The sequence below is a fragment of the Acipenser ruthenus genome, chromosome 18 (assembly GCF_902713425.1).
Source record: "Acipenser ruthenus chromosome 18, fAciRut3.2 maternal haplotype, whole genome shotgun sequence".
Classification (NCBI taxonomy): domain Eukaryota; kingdom Metazoa; phylum Chordata; class Actinopteri; order Acipenseriformes; family Acipenseridae; genus Acipenser; species Acipenser ruthenus.
Genome location: NC_081206.1, coordinates 5,686,695 through 5,707,809, shown reverse-complemented (window position 1 = coordinate 5,707,809; position 21,115 = coordinate 5,686,695). Strand labels below are relative to the sequence as shown.

Below are 21,115 nucleotides of genomic sequence, written 5' to 3'. Positions count from 1 at the left end.
GGTCTATCAGGAAAAGTGCACAGGATATACCATAGAAGAATGTAGTAAACAAGACACCAAGGAATTGTATTGTAGTGTAAAATTCAACATGGTTGTGGGCTTTTATGTATTGGCCACAGTAAATTTGAACTACAAGCATGTTTCTATTGAGATAGATCACGTCAAAGTTGCTACATTATCTAATTTAATAGCAGAACCCTTGAAGTTGTGTTCACTGCCATTGGTTTTTTTATTGCAGGTATGGAAACATATTACATTAAGTTGCCATGTATTAAACAAACAAGCATCATAAACATTGTACAAAAGAATGAACTCCCCTGGCAGTGGAGCATTCAGTAGGCTATCACACTTTCCATTCCACCCTTACCCCCTAAGACCTAACAAAATTAAAATGTGTTTTCTGCATTGTATTAATTCATAAGACGCTAGAAGCTGGTTTCACAGACCCTGATTAGCATGAATGTTGGACCCCTTCCCAACACTGGGTAGTCCAAGATTTGTGCTAATCAGGGTCTGTGAAACTAGCCAAATACAATTATTTTATGGTTAAAGTTTTGCAAAATTGGATTAGATCCTTGAAATCTGTAGCGGTGGCTTCACATTAAAACTAGTAAAACTAGAAAGACTAGTTGTACCTTTTGTGCCTCACTGAGTATCTAATCCAACTCTGAGAACTTATCTACTGTATAACCAAATGATCAATAAAATTCTCCATTCTTTTTCCAAAAGAACTGTTTATTACTGTACCTTTTGCAAAAAATGTCATTTCCAACTAGAATATATTCTTTGAAATCACATTATAAACTGTGTACACATAACAAAACCAACCTTGAATTGAACAATTCCTGCAGAAAATAAATATATTACACTGTACTGACAATTCAATTTGAACATTTTATTGGGTACCAGTGTGAAAGTTCCCCCTAGTATAGTACCCGTCTCATAATGAAAAATACAAACAACTTCAATTGTTCAGCAGAAAAAAAAAGAAAGTTAAATCAGTAATGTCTTTCAAGTTGTTAAATAATTACATTTATTCTCTTTGCCATTCTTATATATAGAACTTATGCTTTTAACAAGTTATGCCTAAACCTGCCAGAGACAGATGCCATTCACATACAACATGAGACATTTGGAGCTTGCCAGGATGCAGTATGCCTCATTAAGGGACCTAATTTAGGCTTAGAATACACTTACACTGTATGTACACCTCCTTATTATCACACCTGAAAATCTGAAAAGGTAAAGTGACCTTTTTGCTTAATAACAGTTCCATTAAAATCCAAAAGCATCAAGATTTAATCCAAAGAACCACAGTAAATTACAATTAAAAAGAAATCTCATTTCCTTCCAATACCTTTTTACTCATGAACTATGCTTTGGAAAAAGTTCCCGAACTTTATCTGCAACATACCACATCAATTTTAAACCTTGGTGTCTTGAAGTGTAGCTTTTGGCCTTTAACAGAGTTGTTACTTTAAAATCTAGTTTATACCATTGAATTATTTAGTCCTCTCTTTTGCACAAAAAAAATGGTCCAGTCACAGACTGATTATAAATAGGAAGTAAAGCATGTGTGTCCTTGTTTAAAGTCTCAGTGCGATTGCACCAATCTTAAGGTTACTTGGGTTCCTCAATTGTGCCCTTGCTGAGATCTGTCATTTTAGGGTATTTGACTTTCTTCTGGTCCAATTCGTTTTGAGCCCACAGTAACAGTTTCAGCAGTTTTGCTAGTTTAGGTGTAGACTCTCGGTTTTCATAATCTAAAACAGCCTGGTTGACTTCACTCCATACCTAAAGAGAAAAAATGTAAATAACACACAAAAGGAAAAGCTTCAAAGTGAGTTCTGGCTCTTCAAAAGATTGTTTTGTCTTAATGTAAATCATAGCTGGATTGTTGCAAATAATATAGGCAACATGCTCATGCATAGTCAAAAAAACAAGTTATGTCAATCAAGAATTTAAATAACTAAATCAGCAGCTGTTGCAATAACTTGTAAAGTAACCACATGCTCCTATTTGCACGTATATATTGTAGTTTTAATACTGTTAGGTACATCAGATATTTTTGGTATCAAGCTGGTAGTGGTCTAACACCTCACAGGACAATTAAGTTGATGGAATAGAAATAATATTTTTTTTTGCATTCTGACCCCATTTCCAATAAATATAGCCAAGCTATGCGCTGCATTACCTTCTGTCGTTGCATCATGTTGAGCAGGTCCCCAAATGGCGAGTCCTCTGGGTTGTCGAAGGCAAGCAGAGCGAGTGTGCGCTCCATCTCAGTGAGACACTCACGGCTCTCCTCCCCCTGCTCCGCCAGCTGTGTCTGAGCGAACTCCAGCGCCGCTTCTGTCTCCCGTTGGCGAATCAGCTCAATCAGGTGCTGTTGCTGTGGTGGCCACATGGGGAGGAAACAAACAGGAAATGTGCAAATAATCCAACAACTGCTCTAATTGCACCATGTTTCATTAACCTCTTGGAGAACAGGCTGGTTCTCAACCATACTACCAGGTGCATTTCCTGGTTGTTTCAACCTGGAAACAAATGGTGGTTTTAGGCAGAACTTACTGTGAGACTTGATATTTTGTGTATCTATAGCGATTATTACTTGAGGACTAGGTCTGAAAATGAAACTGATTAGGTTGATCAGGTGCTTCCCAAAATGAAGAGATTACAGCACATGTTCATGCATTTACTAAAACAAGGTAATGACCAAGTCATTCACATGGAAATATGACAATATTAATACATATATATATTTATCAATGAAGTTAAAGATTTGTCATGAAAAGTCAGTGTGCCATCTTTCTAAAGATCTGCCACCTTTCTGGTACAGGCCAATGAACAGGTTAAATATGACTGAACAGTAGCTAGTGTCTAATTATTATCAGTGGAATTATATTTTCATACATTTCAATATATCCAGAAGCATGGGACATCATATCACAATTACAAAGTATTTTGTAATGACTGTTGTGTCTCACTCACGTGTCTTACCCAAAAATAAGTTGAAAGGGTTTTGTACTGTTAGCCTCACTTCTCAAATCTAGCATTACTAGTCAGTAGTGCAATTTCTCTGGTTCTTTTTTTATTTATTTCTTCATATTTCATCCATGCATGTACACCTTGCCAGGTTAATGTTACCTGCAGATGAAAGTACAGATAGCGATTTGTGTCCAACAGCTCTGGATGTAGACTGTTGATCAATGAAATTCCCTCTTGAATTTGTCCTTTCAAGATCATTTCTCTGATTTTTATTCGCTCATCTAAGGAATCCAGGTCTATATTAGGCTCAATTCCAGATTCCATTCTGAACTTCTCCGCTGCCTCCTTGAATCCTTCTAGAGATTAAAAAAAAAACATTTTTTGAACCATAATTGTGTTTAGCAACACTAAATGAACCCACTAAACACATGTCAGTCAGTAAGTAAGGCTGGAAAGACATTGTTTAAATGAGGTGCATACAGGGCATTTCATCCAAATCAAAGCCATACAAATGGTGACCACTCTGTACATTATAGGTTAAGTACACAACCATGTCCATAGAAAATGATGAATGCCTGTTTTTATAATGAATCCCTACTGCAGTTATATAACATGAATATTTCTACACCTACCTAGAGAGGCACCCATATGTCTCTATCAAATATGCTATGGTTCTTAGGACAAGGACTGTATTATAAATTACCCCCCTCCCACATTCAAGTGTTATGTTCACATCTGTGTTAACAGTAAAAGGAAAATGTCCTTTATTTGCATGTAGCCCTTCTAAATAGCTTAGGCTTGCAAAAACCCGTACAGAAAGCAGTCCTTTCTTAATCTTTACCTGTTACCAAGTAGTTCATGATAAGTCGATTCATGTCTGCTCTCTGAATGTGTACATTATTGAGTTTTTCCATCCACTCATCTTTAGTTATATCCTCAGGCTTTTCAGCATAACTCATCATGAACACCCTACAGAAAAATAAATGTACTGTAAAGATTTTAACAACATGCATGGCAAACACAGCATTATCTGCAAGGATTAGTCATCTGTATCCTACCTCTTTATAATTGCAAGGGAGTCTGAAGTAATGGTAGGATATTTATTAACACTAAAATCAAATTATATGACCCCTGTTATAATTTCTGAATGTGAAAGACCAGATTTATTACCTCGTGTTTATTTGAACTATAATAAGAACTGACCATAAGCAGACGAATAAGGTAACTGAAACAAGAAATAATTACTTTAATACAACAATTGAATCCCATTGTGTGGGGGCTAAACATTCATTTTGGTTTGTTTGTCTATTACCACCTCTTAATTACTGATACATGTTCGTCTGGAATAGCAGGTAAAAATAAATAACTCTAATTTAAACAATTAATGGAAATATGGTCCACTTCTTGTTGCTGCTTGGGACCAGACTGATACTAGTGGCTGATAACTGTCGTGGTAATAATAGTTCTATTACTACAAAATAAAAAAAAAATAAAAAAATACGTTTGTTAATGTGAAATAATAACAACTCGTCTTAATTGTTGAAAAGATTCCTAGACATATATGTAAACTTTGAATTTTAAATATTATTATTTACGTCAGTACTACAACTGACTCCCACAACGGGAATGCTGCAAATAATGTTGCCACGACAGGGTTAATAAATACGCCATTAAGTTTTTTGTTTTTTTTTATGTCAAGGAGGATGACAATATCTCGCGCAATATATCATATATTTGCTAAACTACCCGACAAGTAGACTATCGGTATAATAACAAGTTAAATAAAGATTTTATACACAGAAAACAGCAATGTAACCAAAACAGTGAGGCCTAAAGTCTGAGAAAACACTGTAGCCTGTACTACTACAGCAAGCTGAACAACGCCGTAATCATGTATCTTTCACACGTTCTCATAATGCAAACAACACAGGTACCGTCAAACAAACAATTGTTTTCCTGCATATGTAAACAATGGTTTGCTAATCAATAAGTGAGTGATTTAACAGGTACCTGAATTCGCTGCTTTTCTCTCCCCAGCAGCTGCAAGACCAGTAAGGAAACTCTCGCGAGATTTTGCGATCTGTACTCGAGACTTTGGTCGACGACGTCTTCTTTGATTGATTGGCCATGGCTGTGCGCAAGTCATTATAATGTAAACACATAATGTATTTTTCATTCTGAGTGGTTTTAGGAAAAGTGGGTCTTAGAACATTTATGACTTTACATTTTACAGCTAATAAATATTACAATGTCCCATTATAATCCCATGTAGTACAACTCTAAGTGTAAATACTGTGAAAAGACTACAAACATACAGAATATTACATTGTTTTAGATGATACGCATTCATGGTCATAGATCAGCACATTTTAAACTAAACCTCTTTGAATGTGTAACACTGTATTTATGTACTGTGGGCTGTACAATTGCCCGTTGAATGCGTTACTTGCGCGCGTGCAGTCAATGCGCTCCGATGCGCGGGCACTGAGCCGCCCACTTGCTCTATCCCGTGTGAACGCGCACGCCACTGCGTGCACCAGCGACAGAGGAGCTGCTGCAGCTGCTTGCTTGTTGTGTGTGCTTTGTGGGGATGCGACGTCTACTGTAATAAAAAAATTGCGTTAACCAAACCAAACAGTGCACCTGCCGAAATACAACCAGTGGAGCCAGACTAGAAGGTAAGAAATAGACGCTGAGGTTTACGTCGAAGACATTTTAACCCATTTCCTTCTTGCGCTGCCCTTGGTTAATGCTGACTCCAGTCTTGCCTGATAGCCAATATGGATGCTGTTGTCGCTGTCTTTGATGCAGCACTGAATTATCCGCTTTAAATCCATCGTGACGAGCGGTACAAAACAATCCTTTACAATGCATACAGTTTTGTTTGTTTTTACATCTGTTATGTTATGCCAAGGCGTTCTCATTCATTTTTTTTTTATTTTTGTTTAGATTCTGTAACCATATACCTGCAGCAGTGACGATGACAGAATGATAATTCTATTCTATTAGTGACTCATTCATTAGCCTGTTTTCCGGTCACAGTAAAATGAATTGACTGTTTAGATTTCTGTGTTTTATGTAGAGAAAGTAAAACCCCAAGGCGCATAAATCAGTTTTGCATTCAGTAAAATAGCGTATTCATCCGTGTTTTTATTTATTTATTTATTTATTTATTTATTTATTTATTTATTTATTCTACTGCATTGTTTCTTTGTTAGAATTATTTAGTTACTACAATGAAACGGTTCCGTATTGTGCAGTGCAGTCTTCAATGTTTAGCGTTGGATATAAAATAAGTGTCTTTCACGGGGCCTCACTTATCCAGCTTTTATTTAAAATAAAAATAAAAATTGTATCGAATTACCAGTACAGCTAGTCAGTATTGATAAGAAACAAACACTCTCCGTGTTTTTTAATTCAGTAGTGTAGGTTTAAACGCTTCTCCAGCTGAATACATTTTTGTGCTTGTCGCACTAGTCTTTAGTTCATGAAGATTACTGGTACTGTCGAGTCCTGATATAACAGTAGTCACATGATAAAGGTGTTTTGGGGGAAGATCAGGCTCCTAGGATGTATGCGGCCTGTGCCACCCAGGCATGTACTGTTGCCTGGCAGAATACAGTATTCCCCTTGGGTCTTAGATTCTCCAACCATGACATTTGGTTATTTTATGTGTGTTTCGCGCAAAATCATGTGATTGGCCTTGTTTTGTGTGTCAGCAGCTTAGATTTAATAGAGAAATACCCAGTTTTATTCAATGAAAGGTTTACAGGTGGGGTCCTGCCCTCTTTGTATAGGTCTCATAAGATTAAATAGCTGTATAATTCACACGAGTGCTCTCTGTACCGATGGTGAAACTTGTACATAAGCCCTGACAAACAATGTCATGAAGTTCTTGTCAGTCGCTTGTGCTTGTTATTTAGGAATCACTAAAAGTAAACAGTGGCAGATAATACATCGGGGCCAGGCACAATAATGGCCACTTTGTGTTCATTGTCCTCTGGCATCACTCAGCAATGTCCAGTAATTTACACACAGGTGTAGCTTGTTAAAATCATCATCACTAGCGTGAAACAGGGCTGATCCTGCTGGTAAGTCATTAGCTCTGGGTGATGGAGAAACAGATCCTAAAACATTCTGTGTTTTTTTTTTTTTTTTTAATGATTCAAACAGCGTCCGGTCTTCATTCCTCCGCTATAGAACCTGCTTAATCACAGTCCTTATTTCATTGTATTTGTGTTCTTTCTGGGGATCTGAATACATTGGTCAATAAACCAACCCTAGGGGGGGAAAAAGCAGCAGCAGGTTGTGTAAAGATCATTAAAACAGACCACAGAGTGGAGAAGATGATGCAGACATGTACATCATTTTACTGGTTTGGACACTGGGGGGTGTAATGCAGTGTAATTTTGGGTCCCAGTTTTACAAATGACGGAATGGGATTTTCACATTAAGAGTTTTCTGAATATTCCCAATTTTAAAATAGTATCTCTTTGGAGAGAGAACAGTGGATGGCCACCCTTGGGCTGTAATTGTAGTTTCGTCGTTTTCCTAGTAGGCTCATTGATTTGATCATTTAATTTTTCTGTGCAGGTTTGTGTCCCCTGTAAGTGACCCCTTAGGTCTTGTTGAAGGGACTAGTGTTCCCGTTCTAGTATTTAATGTTTACAAATCAGTAAATACCAATGTTGTACATTTTATGCTTTCTCTTGGTTGGTAGGCTAATTCCAAAATATTCCTAATAACTTTAACTCGTGTCAAATTTCCGGATGTAGAATCACATTTTGAAAAGACGATACAGTTTTGACTACCTATACTGTTGTAACAACACAATACCAGGGCTAATTCTCATTCTCCTGGCAGTGTCATGAATTTAAAAGGAGATAAAGCAAACCTCTTGTTTCTTTCACACAGGCCAGAGTAGTCAGTCAACGCTTGATTGAATGGTTGCAAGGGTGGCAGTTTGTCCCTGTTGTGATGTCAGGATTGGGTCAATCTGTAATACTGCAAAGTATTCTTAAACTGTAAAGTGCAAAACTCTGTAATGAGTCCTTCCTTCATTTTATAGACTGCTTGTATTACAGCTGCAGTGAAAATCAAGAAGGCAAGGTAGGCTTACTTGTGAACTGCAGGACAGTGTTTCATTAAATCCAGGACCTGCAACCAGTCTTGTTTGTAACAGTACCTAGATTTAACAGTACCTCGTGTCTAATTTAGCAAGTGCCTGATTGCTGTCAATTTATCATTTTAACTACATTACGTTATTATCAGTTTGGTATAAATGCTAGTGTTGTGTGCTATTTTATTATACAAAAGGACAAAGCATGTGTAAGCTTTGAGAAAACAGTGTTTGATCAATATGATACTCATCTTTACTAATACATGGGTAGAATTAAGTCTGTTCTATTGATATATTCAGGGGATTTTGTGTAGTTTTCACATTAACATTTAGTATTTTACCCATACGCCCAGTGCTTTGCAGATTCCATACTGTACAATTTCATAAGTGATTAATTCATTTTTGTGTGAAAGTTTTGAAGAGTTACTCTTGCGAATAGCGAATTAATGCTGGTTACCATTAGCTAATTCATTAGAGTGCTTTGGCTGACATTAGATCTTCTGCAGTCTTTTAGGATTCCATTTGGGGATTGTGATCAACAGCTGAACCCAAAGCATGAAACTAGGGTCAGATTTGGCTCACTGTAGAATAAACCCTTTCAGATTCCTCATCCCCGTAAGGAGTGGACTAGTTGTAGAAGACATTCTCAAGCAGTTTTCACCAAGTTGCTGAAAACAGGAATGTTTTCAATTGTTTTCACATCCATTTTCCTTCCCTGCTGGCAGATAGACATGCTGAACGGACAACGACTGACAAGGAAGCAGGTGTTTTCAGATTCAGACTGCAGTGTGCTTATCATATTACTGTATATTTGTTTTTAAATCCAATTGAGAATTGCCTGCTTTTGAAGTTACAGGTTTCAATGCATTTTGCTCTTGTTTGTTGAAGGCTATCAATTTGCAGTTTGCCTTTTCCAGCGTGTGCTATTTGAACTGGGTGTTTAAGTCTTAAGAATTTGAGGAGCTAATATTTATTTTGAGAAATGCACCGTCTTCCAGTGCACAAAAACATCTACATGGAGTTTGGACACTGTACAATCGCTTGTACAATAGCTTGCAATGACAATATGCACACCATCAAACTACTTGTAATTGTGACTGTTTTAGCATGCCAGGTGAATGTCAGTGACATCCTTTTCACAGCATGAAATTGCATAAGTGTCGGGCTGGAGAGGTAAATGGCACCCTCCTCTCCACCTCCCCTATATCCTGTATAACCATGTGACCTGTAATTCCAGTGTTTGATAGAGCAGGCTTCCCTACTGCTGCTCCCTTGATCATGCTACATAGTTGCAGTGACTCATGCAGTACAGTACAACATTTTAACCATGTGCATTTATGTTTGTGCTCTTGATATCCTATATCACAGTAATATAATACAAAAAAGCAGTTCTGTGAGACTTGGAACTGGACTAAGTATAACTTAACATTTCTGACCATCTCAGTTTTTTCTCTCTACTCTTTTTGTGCTCTCCACATAGCTACTGTAGTAGCTCATTGCTAGTGGATTTGTCAAAAATAGAAAATCCCAGAGGTTATTATGTTACAGAAAGGTAATGAATATTTTGAAATCCAAGACAAAGTTTGTAAATAAAAAAAATATACTGTAGTGTTCAGTCATCTAGTTCCAATTGCAAGTTTGTGTCTATGCACTGCGGCTGTTTGTATGCCATTGCATATAAGTATTTATAACATTTCTGACTGGTGAATCAGTCTTTCCAGAGACAGGTGGTGTTAGATCAGAGGCAGTAAAAAGAGAACCTGCCTGAGCTGCGAGAGAAAGCCAAGTGTGACAAACTGTCTGCTATCATTGCCATGGCTACCCAGTGCCTTCAACCCACAGAGCCCTACTGTAAAACATACAAATGGCAATGAACCTGCAAGCTGAAATGCTAGAAGGAGGAAAATGAACCCCTTACACCCCATGTAGATTTCTACCACGTGCAGATTAGTCCTGCTGCATCAGGAGTCGTCGCCACCGTTAATCTGTTCAAAACATGGTACGGAAGGTTGATGCTGAAAGCGTGGGCGTTTATACCATTATTGGAAGAATAGAAATACGCTTCCATTGTTGTCCATACAGCTGTTCTTTGGAAGTACATTGAAGCATTGCACTTGGTGTTGGATTTCGATTTGGAAACTGCAGGAAATAAATTGCTGAACAAAACATGGAGTTTAAAATAACCTTAAAATGCAAAAAAAACAAAAAAAAAATCATCAACCATTATTATTATTATTATTATTATTATTTATTTCTTAGCAGACGCCCTTATCCAGGACGACTTACAATTGTTACAGCATATCACATTATACATTATTTCACATTTTTTACAGATATCACATTATTTTTACATACAATTACCCATTTATACAGTTAGGTTATTACTGGAGCAATCTAGGTAAAGTACCTTGCTCAAGGGTACAACAGCAGTGTCCCCCACTGGGGATTGAACCCACAACCCTCCGGTCAAGAGTTCAGAGCCCTAACCACTACTCCACACTGCTGCCCCATACTGTCTAGTCAACCGAACGCATCTGTAATCACATTTGATGATTTTCAAAGTTTGGTATATGGTATGTTTAACTGCAGTATTTCATTACCTTAACTGTAGGTGTTAGTGTTAATTTAATGATTTGTAAAGCTTTGGAATTTTGTATGCTTAATGTGATAGAATTGTGAAGCGATTATAGCAATTGGAGGTCAGTTAGTTTAAAGGAAAACCTCTAGCAGTGCCAGAGTGTTAAGAGAATTAAGTGCAGGGTGAAGAAAGGGATTTGGGGGGCCTTTGTGGGTAACGTGGCATCTGGCTGGACACAGCTCTTCAGTATAATTGGAATAGAAGAGCTTAAGGGTGAAAGCAAGCGGTGTGATTAAGGAGAATTACAGAGTAAAGCAAACAGAGGCTGCCATGCGAACGCTGTTAACATTTCACTCTGCAGAGCAGAGTGTTCTGCTGAGTCAGAAGTCGATGATTTCCAAGGCAGAATTGTGCTGGAGGCTTGTGGGGGTTAACTGTAGGGAAAAAAAACACAAGCTTTGGCACAATAAGGCCCAGCTTGGATCCTACATGCTCCTGTGTACACACAAATGAAATGAATAAGCAGGATTTCTAGGAGAGGATGGAGGGGGAGGGGGTTGTTAAAGGTTAACCCGGATGCCTAAGGCATTGATGGGTGGGGTTGTGATGTCATACGGAACTTCCGTGGAGATGTTGCAGCAATTGAAGAAAAATGCTGTAACTGGCAAACTAAGGTCAATTGAAAATGAAACTGCAATGGCCCTCTTAAATAAGAGTTGTTGTGCCTGTACAACCCACCCCCCTTCAGCAGTGCCCTAATTCTGTAGTCGGTGTGCTTTTACAGTGGGTTGCCCGCAGGTTTTAAATTTCCCATAAGCTACAGTATTCCTCCTCCTGCCATTGACAGTGGTTACAGTAGCCTACCCAAGCTGATTATTGAAGTGTCCTTGAGGTGGCAGCCTTCCCTCTAATTATTATTTTAACGCCTGTCACACGTTGCATTTGGAACCCAGCCTAGAATAGGATGCCAGCTTTTATTGGCCATTATGTAAAAGGCCTTCTATAGTGTATTTGGTTTTTCAAGGCCTCCCCAATGGTATTCATTTGCACGTACACCCAAGACTCGTATACAGAAGCAAAAATACGGTAAGCTAATGCAGCATGAAAAAAGAAATGGACTCAAATCTAAATGAGGGAGCAACATTGTGGTTATGCCTTGCATGCACAGCCTTTAAATTTCACATGCCAGAAAAGTCAATTTGATGCCACTAGGCTGTTTGCATGGGTGGTGATTCTTGAGGTGAGCTGGTGCTGTTCTTTTACATCACAATGTCTTGACTAAATTTAATGACCCGGCTCGGAACAGCTGAAATTTCTAGAATCCAGCATCGATCCCCTTTTCAGTGGAATTCATTTCAGTTGACACACAGAAGGTGTGTGCATGTGAGCATATGTGTGTGTGTGAGTCAGAGAGAGAGAGAGGGTGCACTGTTAAAGATTTCGCTTGCCCATATGGTGCAGAGGTGAAGACGAGAGATGTCGAGCTGCATTGCAGGGTCATATTGCTTGACGCAGGAAACTTAGGGCCCTGTGAAATCTGTTTTATTATTTTGAATTTTCTGATTTATTTTTTCCTGATTTCGGATTTTTCGGTTTCAAAAATCTGCAATTTGTTTGTTAGTTTGTTTTTTATAACCACAAGTGTTTGATACATTGACAGCAACGATGAAGCTAGAAATGCATGAAAAAATATGACAAACAAACACCTTTCTAAACAGTTTTTAATCAAAGTGCTTTCAGAAAAAAGGGTACAAATTGGCACAAAGTAATAAAAACAACAGGTAGTCGTTTTCCCCCCCAAGCGATAACGGTAGATAGCAAGTGAAGTGGCACGAGAGGCAGCGGTTTTTTACAGTTAAAATCACGGCCGTGTACGGAGGCTGAAAGGTGCAAAAATATTTTTCTCATACATTCCCATGACGTGTGTTTCTTGAAGCCTCTTGTCATACAAACACCGTTCTATTTCAATGTAATTTTTAAAATATATACATATATATTTTGTTTGTTTAAACTGATTTTGTGGTAATGTCCTCGGGTGCCGTATTCCGTTTTTTTCTTTTCTCTGAATTCAGCGATTCCGTCCGTGTTCTCTGCAACACGGATTTCATAGGGCCCTAGAAACTCCACAAGTAATCCGGCTTAATGACCCATTATCCAGTAGCTGCTAGTGTAGGAGAAGCAGCGAGTGACGGAGGAAAAGCAGTGATTTGGAAAGCATACTGTACAGTATGCCAGGGAATGTTTTTCTCCTGAAACACTATGACTGTACCATTGAAGGCTTTCATCCACACAGTTATCTGTAGTCTAAAAATCTGATGATGTCATATTGTGCAGTTGCCAGGAAACTGTTTCTTGGCAGACAACAGATGTGAAAACCCATTAACCCTTTGTCTGTAACCCAGGCCATGACTTCGCTCCTGAATGTACTTAGTGTGTCCTGCAGTCCCTGGTTTGTCTAAACTCTAAGGCAAGTTAAAACCCTCTCTTGTACTCTATTCAGTTTTCACTTCCCAGCTTGCCTTCAGTGGAACATATTCCATTTGGACTCCCATTAAGCTTCGTTCCTTTTTGTGGTGATACTTTGGCATATTGATTGATCGGCCAAAAAGATTAACAGGTTAAGGCTTTTCATTTTGCGGTTAACGGCCTGGCTTGCATACAGCTGGTGTCATGATGGCGATGCTTTCCTGTCAAGTCGTGTATAATGTAAAAACAGCATTTTTGGAATAAATAAGTTTGGGTTGTTTTCCTCTAACCCTCCCCACCTTCTCCCCCAGTTTCAAACGTCTTGGTTATTTTATGTGTACGCTGCAGACTGCTTAATATCGGAAATAACTTGCCGTGGTTTATTCTGGGACTCAGACCACTGGCTGATCCGCTAGTTTTCTCTGATGGGCTGTCGGATTAAGCATCAAGACAGTGTTAAATATTCTCTGTTGGGGCACTAGGGTCAGTGTATTCTATTTAAAGAACCGTGTAGATTCTTTCATTTACAGTGTAAGAGAAACTCCAGAGTTTGATTGATAGGATCCCGAATGCAGAAGATCTGTTCATTAAATTGTAGAATAGTAACCAATGTGCTTTGCTGAGAATTGACAAGCTTCTGTTTTTTAGTATGCTGGGTTTGCTGCTCTACTAATCTTAACCGAGTCTCTGTTTATTTTTTTTTCCTTCTCCAGTTTGCTGAAAGAGTAGAAGATGGCTGAGCAGCAGAGGCAGCGGTCCCTGTCCACGTCTGGAGATACACTATACCACGTGCTGGGGATAGACAAGAATGCCACGCCAGACGATATCAAAAAATCTTATAGGTACGATCACGAGAGGGGGAGCTAGGCAACATGCTGTGAATTCCAATTGACTTGGCTTGAGTCCAGCACATTTGACAGCAGGGAAGCATGTGCTCAGATGTCATCTGACTTCAACTGGTTTTGTTAGTGTGGATTTGGTTTCCTTTCAAAATGTGTTGCTCTTCTCTCTGCAACACCTGAAGTCCTCACACATTGTTCCTTACAGTGCAGATGTTGTGTGCTGCAGATTCTCAGCACACACTGTTTGTTTGTCGTATCCCTGTGCTAAGGATTGGAGTACAAGCCAAGCCAATTAGGAAATTCTCAAACAAGTGGACTGCTGCTGGTTTTAAATCGGGTCAACGCCAAATGAATTGCATTTTAATGACTATTTCCCCTCAGGCAGTGGCATTGCTTAAAGCTGGCCTAGATAGAAAAATGACTGATTGGCTTCAGGGGGTGAAAAATCACGGCAGCATTTTCATTCAGATTTTCAGAGCTGTAATAAATCTCTGCTGGGTGTTCACTTCACTTACAAGAATAGAAAACCAATAGTGCTCGTATGCTCAACAGACTCTTGTGAGCCCATTTAAGGCACACTTTCCAGAGGAATAAAATTATTTAAAATATGAATTAAACTATCAAGAAATGACTCTGTGAGCAAAGATAAACTGCTTCCCCGTGCAACCAAGTTGTTTTTATAAAAGAACAGTGGGTCATACAGAACTCGGGAGGGTAAGTACAGTACAGTTTACAGATTTGAAATCAATTTGTACTGAAATCCAGTAGGGGGAGACAGTAAGCTATTTAAGATACTGTCTTTCACATATGACATGCAAAAACATGAAACAAGTCACATATTTATCTATTTATTTATTTATTCATTCATTCATTCATTCATTCATTTATGTATTTTTTTGTAGTATAACATTCCATAATAGCGGAGCCGTCCGTCACTATGTATGTATACATATACATATCTTTTTCATGATACTGCTATCTCTAGTTCTGTTCACAGCCTGACAGGGAGTGTACGTGCTGTAACTGACAAACGCCTTGCATTCTGCAAACGGCATATGAACCTTATATCGATATTGTGACCAATGGTAACAAGTCATGTAGTGTTATTTAGTGGGCTCAGCCAATGAGCATCTCTTTTCACACAGGAAACTCGCATTGAAATATCACCCCGACAAGAATCCAGAGAACCCTGAGGCCGCAGACAAGTTTAAAGAGATCAACAGTGCCCACGCCATCCTGGTCGACAACACAAAGCGCAACATCTACGACAAGTACGGCTCCCTGGGGCTGTATGTGGCAGAGCAGTTCGGAGAGGAGAATGTAAATACGTATTTTGTCCTGTCCAGCTGGTGGGCAAAGGTAAGGGAGCAGAATTCAAAATACAGTTCTATTGATTGCAAACTTTTTTTTTTTTTTAAATGATAAAAATGATTGCATTTCTTTGTTCTACCTGGTTGCCTGCAGGCTTTGTTTGTGTTCTGCGGCCTTGCAACTGGCTGCTACTTCTGCTGCTGCCTGTGCTGCTGCTGTAACTGCTGCTGTGGGAAGTGTAAACCCAAACCACCCGAGGGAGAAGAGCCCGAGTTTTATGTCTCCCCAGAAGACCTAGAGGCACAGCTTCAGTCTGACGAGAAGGGTAAGCATGGGAGGAAGGGCTTGATTTGTGAGGTCTGCAAGATTAAAGAGGTTGTTAATATTCATGCTCACCAGTATGATGATATGTATGACAGACCTAATGGTAGACTTCTTTATTGATAGGGTTCTGCTATTAGGCCAAACCTAATCACATGTCATGAATATTGAAGGCGGTCTACAAGTGACGGTCTGGCACTTACATAGTGCTTGTAGAGCACCATGCATGTATAATTTTGAAAACTTCAGGCTCACAAAGAAACAGGTGTTTGACCATCAGTGTTCAGGATTTACTGGTTTTTGACAGTTTTCTTTGAGAGTTTAAGAAGATGAAGGAGAACTTTCAGCATGCCACTAGTTCTGTTTTTATATTCAATTCAGACAACCATTCTGAGGATTTTGCAGCTGGAGGTTCGTATTAAAATGTTAAGTATTGCCTTTCTGGGAGGAGTACTGAGATGCCATTAGAAACTTTAGCTGCTAGCTTCAATAAGCAAGAACTTTTAATGATCAGCAACTTGTTATAAACTTGATTACAAATGTGTTGTCTTTAATAAGTCTTGAAGGAGTTTTTCCCTATCGACTTGTCAAAGAAATGAAATAAGTTAATTATCCAGTAGAGCAGTTGCAGCAGTTTGTGACTCTCTTATTAAAGAGCGCTGAGCCTTTTTGCCATCTTACATCTGTTATTCTCTGGCAGAAAATTAGATACGCATTTAACCATACGCGCACCACTGATCAGACTGTCCAGGGAATGCAATCGGTCACATTAGATTTTTGTATTTATTAATGCATTTTTTGTATCCATATAGAGCAATTTGTTTGTTGGATGTACTTTAATATTTAGAAATTGTATTGCTTGTGAAATTGTCAATTTCTGATAGTTTGTGCCCCTGAAGCTGTTTCCTGATACTGCACACACTGTAACTAACATTCCATGATGAATGTGTATAAAATTCAGGGTAGTTGCTCTTTCTCCTGGGTATGCACAAACTGTGTCAAAACTAGCTGGAGGCTTTTGCATTAAAGGTTTGATTTTGGTTTCTCATTTGTCCTTATGTACATTTCCCTGTATAAATCCTGCTAAAGTTTAATCTTACTGTTCAGCCTCAGCGACTGATTCAAGTGGAGGCATCTATACATGTATGCAATATGTCACACTTATATTTTTATATATCTAGATAATCATTAATAACACTCTCCTAATTGTCTTCACCTCTTGAGAATCTAAGGAAACATGATGGCGCCTGTCAGAACAGTTTTAAATGTACACACTATATGTATTTGTGTTTAAATCGCACAGCTAGTTTCACAGGCCCAGATTAGTGCTGATCTTGGGTCTACCTTGCCAAAGCTGGTGGTCCAAGATTAATTCTAATCCAATGGAAACAGACCATGGTGTTATACATTTCATGGTACTGGTGTCTCTTTGTGTTTTACAGACGTGGTGGGTGATACACGTCAGTAACATGCTTGTGTTTTATTTCCATGCTTCCACAGATGGAGATGCACCAATCGTGATGCAGCCTGCGTCAGCCACAGAAACCACCCAGCTGACAGCCGATAGCCACACCAGCTACCACACTGACACAGGATTTAACTAAATCTTCCACTCGGCCCTGTCAATTCACACCGTACAGTTTTAATGAGGAAACAAGAAAAGGTCATTTCACCACTGGAATAGAGAACGCCCGAGGGAGAGAGTGGGGAGTGGGGGGGTGAACGAACTTTCACAGACATCTTCTGCCATGAAAACAATAGACATCAACATTCGGTTGAGTTTTTTTTTTTTTTTTCTTCTTTGGTCTTCATTGCTCCCAAGCCCTTCCACGACACATGACGTTCTGTAGCATGCAGTATTTAAAGCAGTTTAGGTAGGCTTTTAAGTTTAGGTCTTGTTCTAGTCGTACATATTTACGTGGTTTTATTTCATCCACTGTAAGATTTATGTTTGCATCGGAAGTAACCTTCTGCACATAAGCAGTGGTTGGATAATATCTTTGAACCCCAATAAAGTGGTAGCCAGCTGTTCAGGTTTTTAGGACTTAAAAAAAAAAAAAAAAAAAAAAGTATGTTAATTAATTATGCATTTCATTGAATTATGCATATGGAAGTGTTCTTAGTCTGTTAATGGGATTTTTCTTGCATAATATCCTTTAATTGTTTGACCGGGGGGTGGGGGGGGTGGGGGGGTGATTTGATTAACCCATACCCTGCCAGTGTATTTTAATCCGAATCACAAATATTACACACAAAGTGCTAGAGAGAACAGTGGTTTAGCTACGTCTTGTACTTCCAGTGCTGCCTGAGAAAAGCACCAGTAATAGAAACTCCAGCCCGCTATTTCCTAATGCGGTTCATATAGTCATGCAAGTAAGGACGTCACTTTTCACCAAACTGGTGGCCATTTTGGATAGAGAAAGGCGGAGCATTACTGAAGAAATTTAAGGGAATCAAATTTAGCATCGATTCTGGGTTTCTTTTTTTATTTTAATTTCACGGGTTTATAAAATACACACTGGAATGAAAGATAGTGACAAGAAAAAATGGATTATGAAAAGTAAATTGGGGGGGGGGGGGGGGCGTTGTTTAAAACTATGTCTTCATCGTGTACATATTGGGCCTGAAACATTTGTTATTCATATTTTTATTTTGTATTTGTTAATTTTAATCTGCCACTAGTGTAAGGATGTAAGACTACAGGCTGCCTAGAGTTGTACTTGTTGTATGTTTTAAATGTAGTCCGGTTTTAAAAAAGAGAACAATATATATAGTTAAGTTATTTTTATTGGTATGTGTCAAAACGCTGTAGATAAACTTCATTTATTGTTGTATTTTTTATGTCGAAGTTTACAAACTGCTTTAGATAGTGCTAAAAGTGAAGCAACATGCCTTTTTAAGTGTATTAGGTAGAATAGAAAGGGACTCCACTTCATCTTAAAAGTGTGTGCAATCTGCTGGTGTTGATGTTGTAATAGCGCTTATTAGAAAGGCTATTAAATACCTCTTCTCTAACACCCCAGAAGAAAGGTGATTTTTAAAACACACACTGCAGTCTCCCGTGTTCATTGGAAACATTTTTTACACAGAGTGATTGCATTTTATTTATTATTTTAAAAAAATGCCAGTAAACAACCTTTTTATTATTTCCTGTTGACAATCAAATGTTCATTTCACAATAAAACTAGTTACGTGTAAAAAAGAAATAAACATGCAATTCTCTATTTTAGGAAATATTTAAAAAATAAATAAATAAATAAATAACTAGTAATTGTATTCTGTTTTCTTAGCCACCCATTCAATAGATTCTCGCTGTTTGAAGGTCATTCTGTGAAAGCTAATCCTGCCTGGATGTTTCTACTCATCTGAGATCTGGCATACTGCAAACCTTTCACTCTTAGAAAGAGATTCTTTAGCCAACTAGCACTACTGGAGTGTCGCTACCTTCAAAGATGGTGTGTAATTGGGTACTGTATTTCCTTTCTGTTTTAGGGCAGCATGATTTCTACATACTCAATAGTTATGTGATCTGTTTTCAAAGCCGTTTCGTTAGACAGTAATCATACACCCCTGTCGGCAAGCCTACAATGCACTCACATTGCCTGTATCGTAGAATAAATGGACTTGTTCTTTCCAAAGTGTGCACTGATGCAGCAGCATGTTGTAAGAGACAGTATGTGGCACTCTATTTGTGTTGTATCATTTTGTTCTTTAAATTGTGTTTACTTTTAGAATATTGAAAAACAGTATACTTAACACTTATTGGTTGGTTAAGCTATAGCCCAATGTGCTAAAAATACTACCGTATATTATAAACTAAGAACTATTGTAAACTTCCAACTAAGACTGTGTTACAATGGCTGTAAGTGCTGGCTTCACTGATCCAGCCTGACACTATTCTACCTGATTTTACATACAGATAAAAAGCAAGTATCCTACTGCAAATGGTAGCATAAACAGCACTTGATTCTGTTCAGAGGAACAATAATTCATATTCAATGTAGTCTAATTCATGTAAATTGTAAAATTAATTTCCATTATGTCTTGAGGTGAATGGCATTCTTGAGGGAATTAAAAAAAATATATATATACAATTATAGGGACCATACTTTACCAGAGGAAAACCTTAGGATGCTTGCTTGTCTGTTTTGGCTTTAACTCGATAGTAATAGTGATTAATCTCCCTGAAGTTATACCCAGTGCATTTGCATAATGTATTATATATCATAACTACTGAACTTGAGAAAAAGGACCATAGTCATAGTGACGACTGCAATGCGTTTAACGCTATGCTTCTCCTTTTAAAATACAGCCATCGTTAACATCAAGGCCAATTAGTGATTTTTAACATTTCCAAATATCCCCTTCAGTCAATGTGTGCATAATTGTACCATGTGAAGTTTCCTATCTATGTATCTATTCTGTAATGCATTTCGAAGTTCTGGCAGGGCAACTTCTTAAACTCCATAGAGTTCACACAAACTCTTTTGAAACTTCACATTTAATAATGAAAAATCATGACTGACGGGGTTGTATTCATGCCAGTTTCTAACATATTTATATATTGTGTAGTTTTCTGTTTTCTGTAGGTTTTTGTTTTTTAAATATACAAGTTTGAATGTTATGTTGTGTAGTGCAGAACCTTTTTTTTTTTTGTGGGACATTGAATTGTCTTTTATGGACTCTGCAACATTTTGTCAACCCATATACCATAAAATGAATGAATCATGTTTGTAAGTTTTAAAACAGATTCACAGCCAGGCCCTTGACTCTTAAAGTTACTGCTTCATGGTTTGTTGATGGAGTATTTTGCACTGTATGTGCCAAATTGTCATGTACAGTCAAAAGCTGTTTTTTTTTATTCCTACCAAGTCTTGTTGTGTTTTGCTGTAGGGTAACAAACTGCTTTGTGCCAGTCAGTATGCCAATATGTTGAATGATTAAATATCAATTTCCAGTCATCCCCCCTGCTTTGGTTGGTTGTGTATTATCTGTGACTATAGGAGTACTATCCCAGCCTCAAGATGTGCTATGGCTTATTTTTAAAAACATTGGAAATTGTAAACTGTGAGTGAGTGATTGCATAATGGAACTGTATTGGATTACTGATAAAGACATGTTCTTTTAAGCTCTAAAATATTAGTGGATTAAATCGTGATACAGTATTAATGCATTCATTTTATTTTTTGTTTGTTTTGTTTTCTTAAAGGACCATAGTTTTAAATTGTATGTACAATATGTAGATGTGGCCATTAAAAATGTTGGCTTAATGGAAATGGGCTCCTGTACATATGCTTAAATGATAATGATATTAATACAATTGTATGTTTTAGCATGGTTATTTATGTACTGTATGTCTGAAAGAAAACATTGGTAATTTATCTGATTTTGCTGTTGTAAAATAAATATGTTTCTGATGCTTAAACTCTTTTCATTGTCTGTTTAACAAATGTATAACTGAAAAAGTATTGATATAAAAACCGAGCCTGC

At 37.9% G+C, this 21,115-nt stretch overlaps 2 protein-coding genes across 3 annotated transcripts; one reads left to right on the top strand and one right to left on the bottom strand.

The window, feature by feature from the left end:
* Nucleotides 1-205: 205 nt before the first annotated feature.
* On the bottom strand, nucleotides 206-5,340 carry LOC131698592 (glucose-induced degradation protein 8-B homolog). 2 transcript variants are annotated; one of them, XM_058990971.1, is made up of 5 exons: nucleotides 4,999-5,340; nucleotides 3,830-3,976; nucleotides 3,148-3,344; nucleotides 2,195-2,392; nucleotides 206-1,794 (listed from the first exon to the last, which is right to left on the bottom strand). In XM_058990971.1, the coding sequence occupies exons 1-5, from the start codon at nucleotides 5,162-5,164 to the stop codon at nucleotides 1,621-1,623; spliced, it is 882 nt and encodes a 293-aa protein (XP_058846954.1). In that variant the 5' UTR covers nucleotides 5,165-5,340; the 3' UTR covers nucleotides 206-1,620. The 2 variants fall into 2 exon arrangements, with proteins under 2 accessions (XP_058846954.1, XP_058846955.1); XM_058990972.1 differs by having other exon boundaries at nucleotides 3,830-3,957; nucleotides 4,999-5,330.
* A 92-nt stretch (nucleotides 5,341-5,432) lies between these two features.
* On the top strand, nucleotides 5,433-21,050 carry LOC131698594 (dnaJ homolog subfamily C member 5). The gene is made up of 5 exons (XM_058990973.1): nucleotides 5,433-5,666; nucleotides 13,865-13,993; nucleotides 15,139-15,352; nucleotides 15,458-15,629; nucleotides 17,126-21,050. Exons 2-5 carry the CDS (start codon nucleotides 13,884-13,886, stop codon nucleotides 17,227-17,229), a joined length of 600 nt encoding a protein of 199 aa, XP_058846956.1. The 5' UTR covers nucleotides 5,433-5,666; nucleotides 13,865-13,883; the 3' UTR covers nucleotides 17,230-21,050.
* Nucleotides 21,051-21,115: the final 65 nt, after the last annotated feature.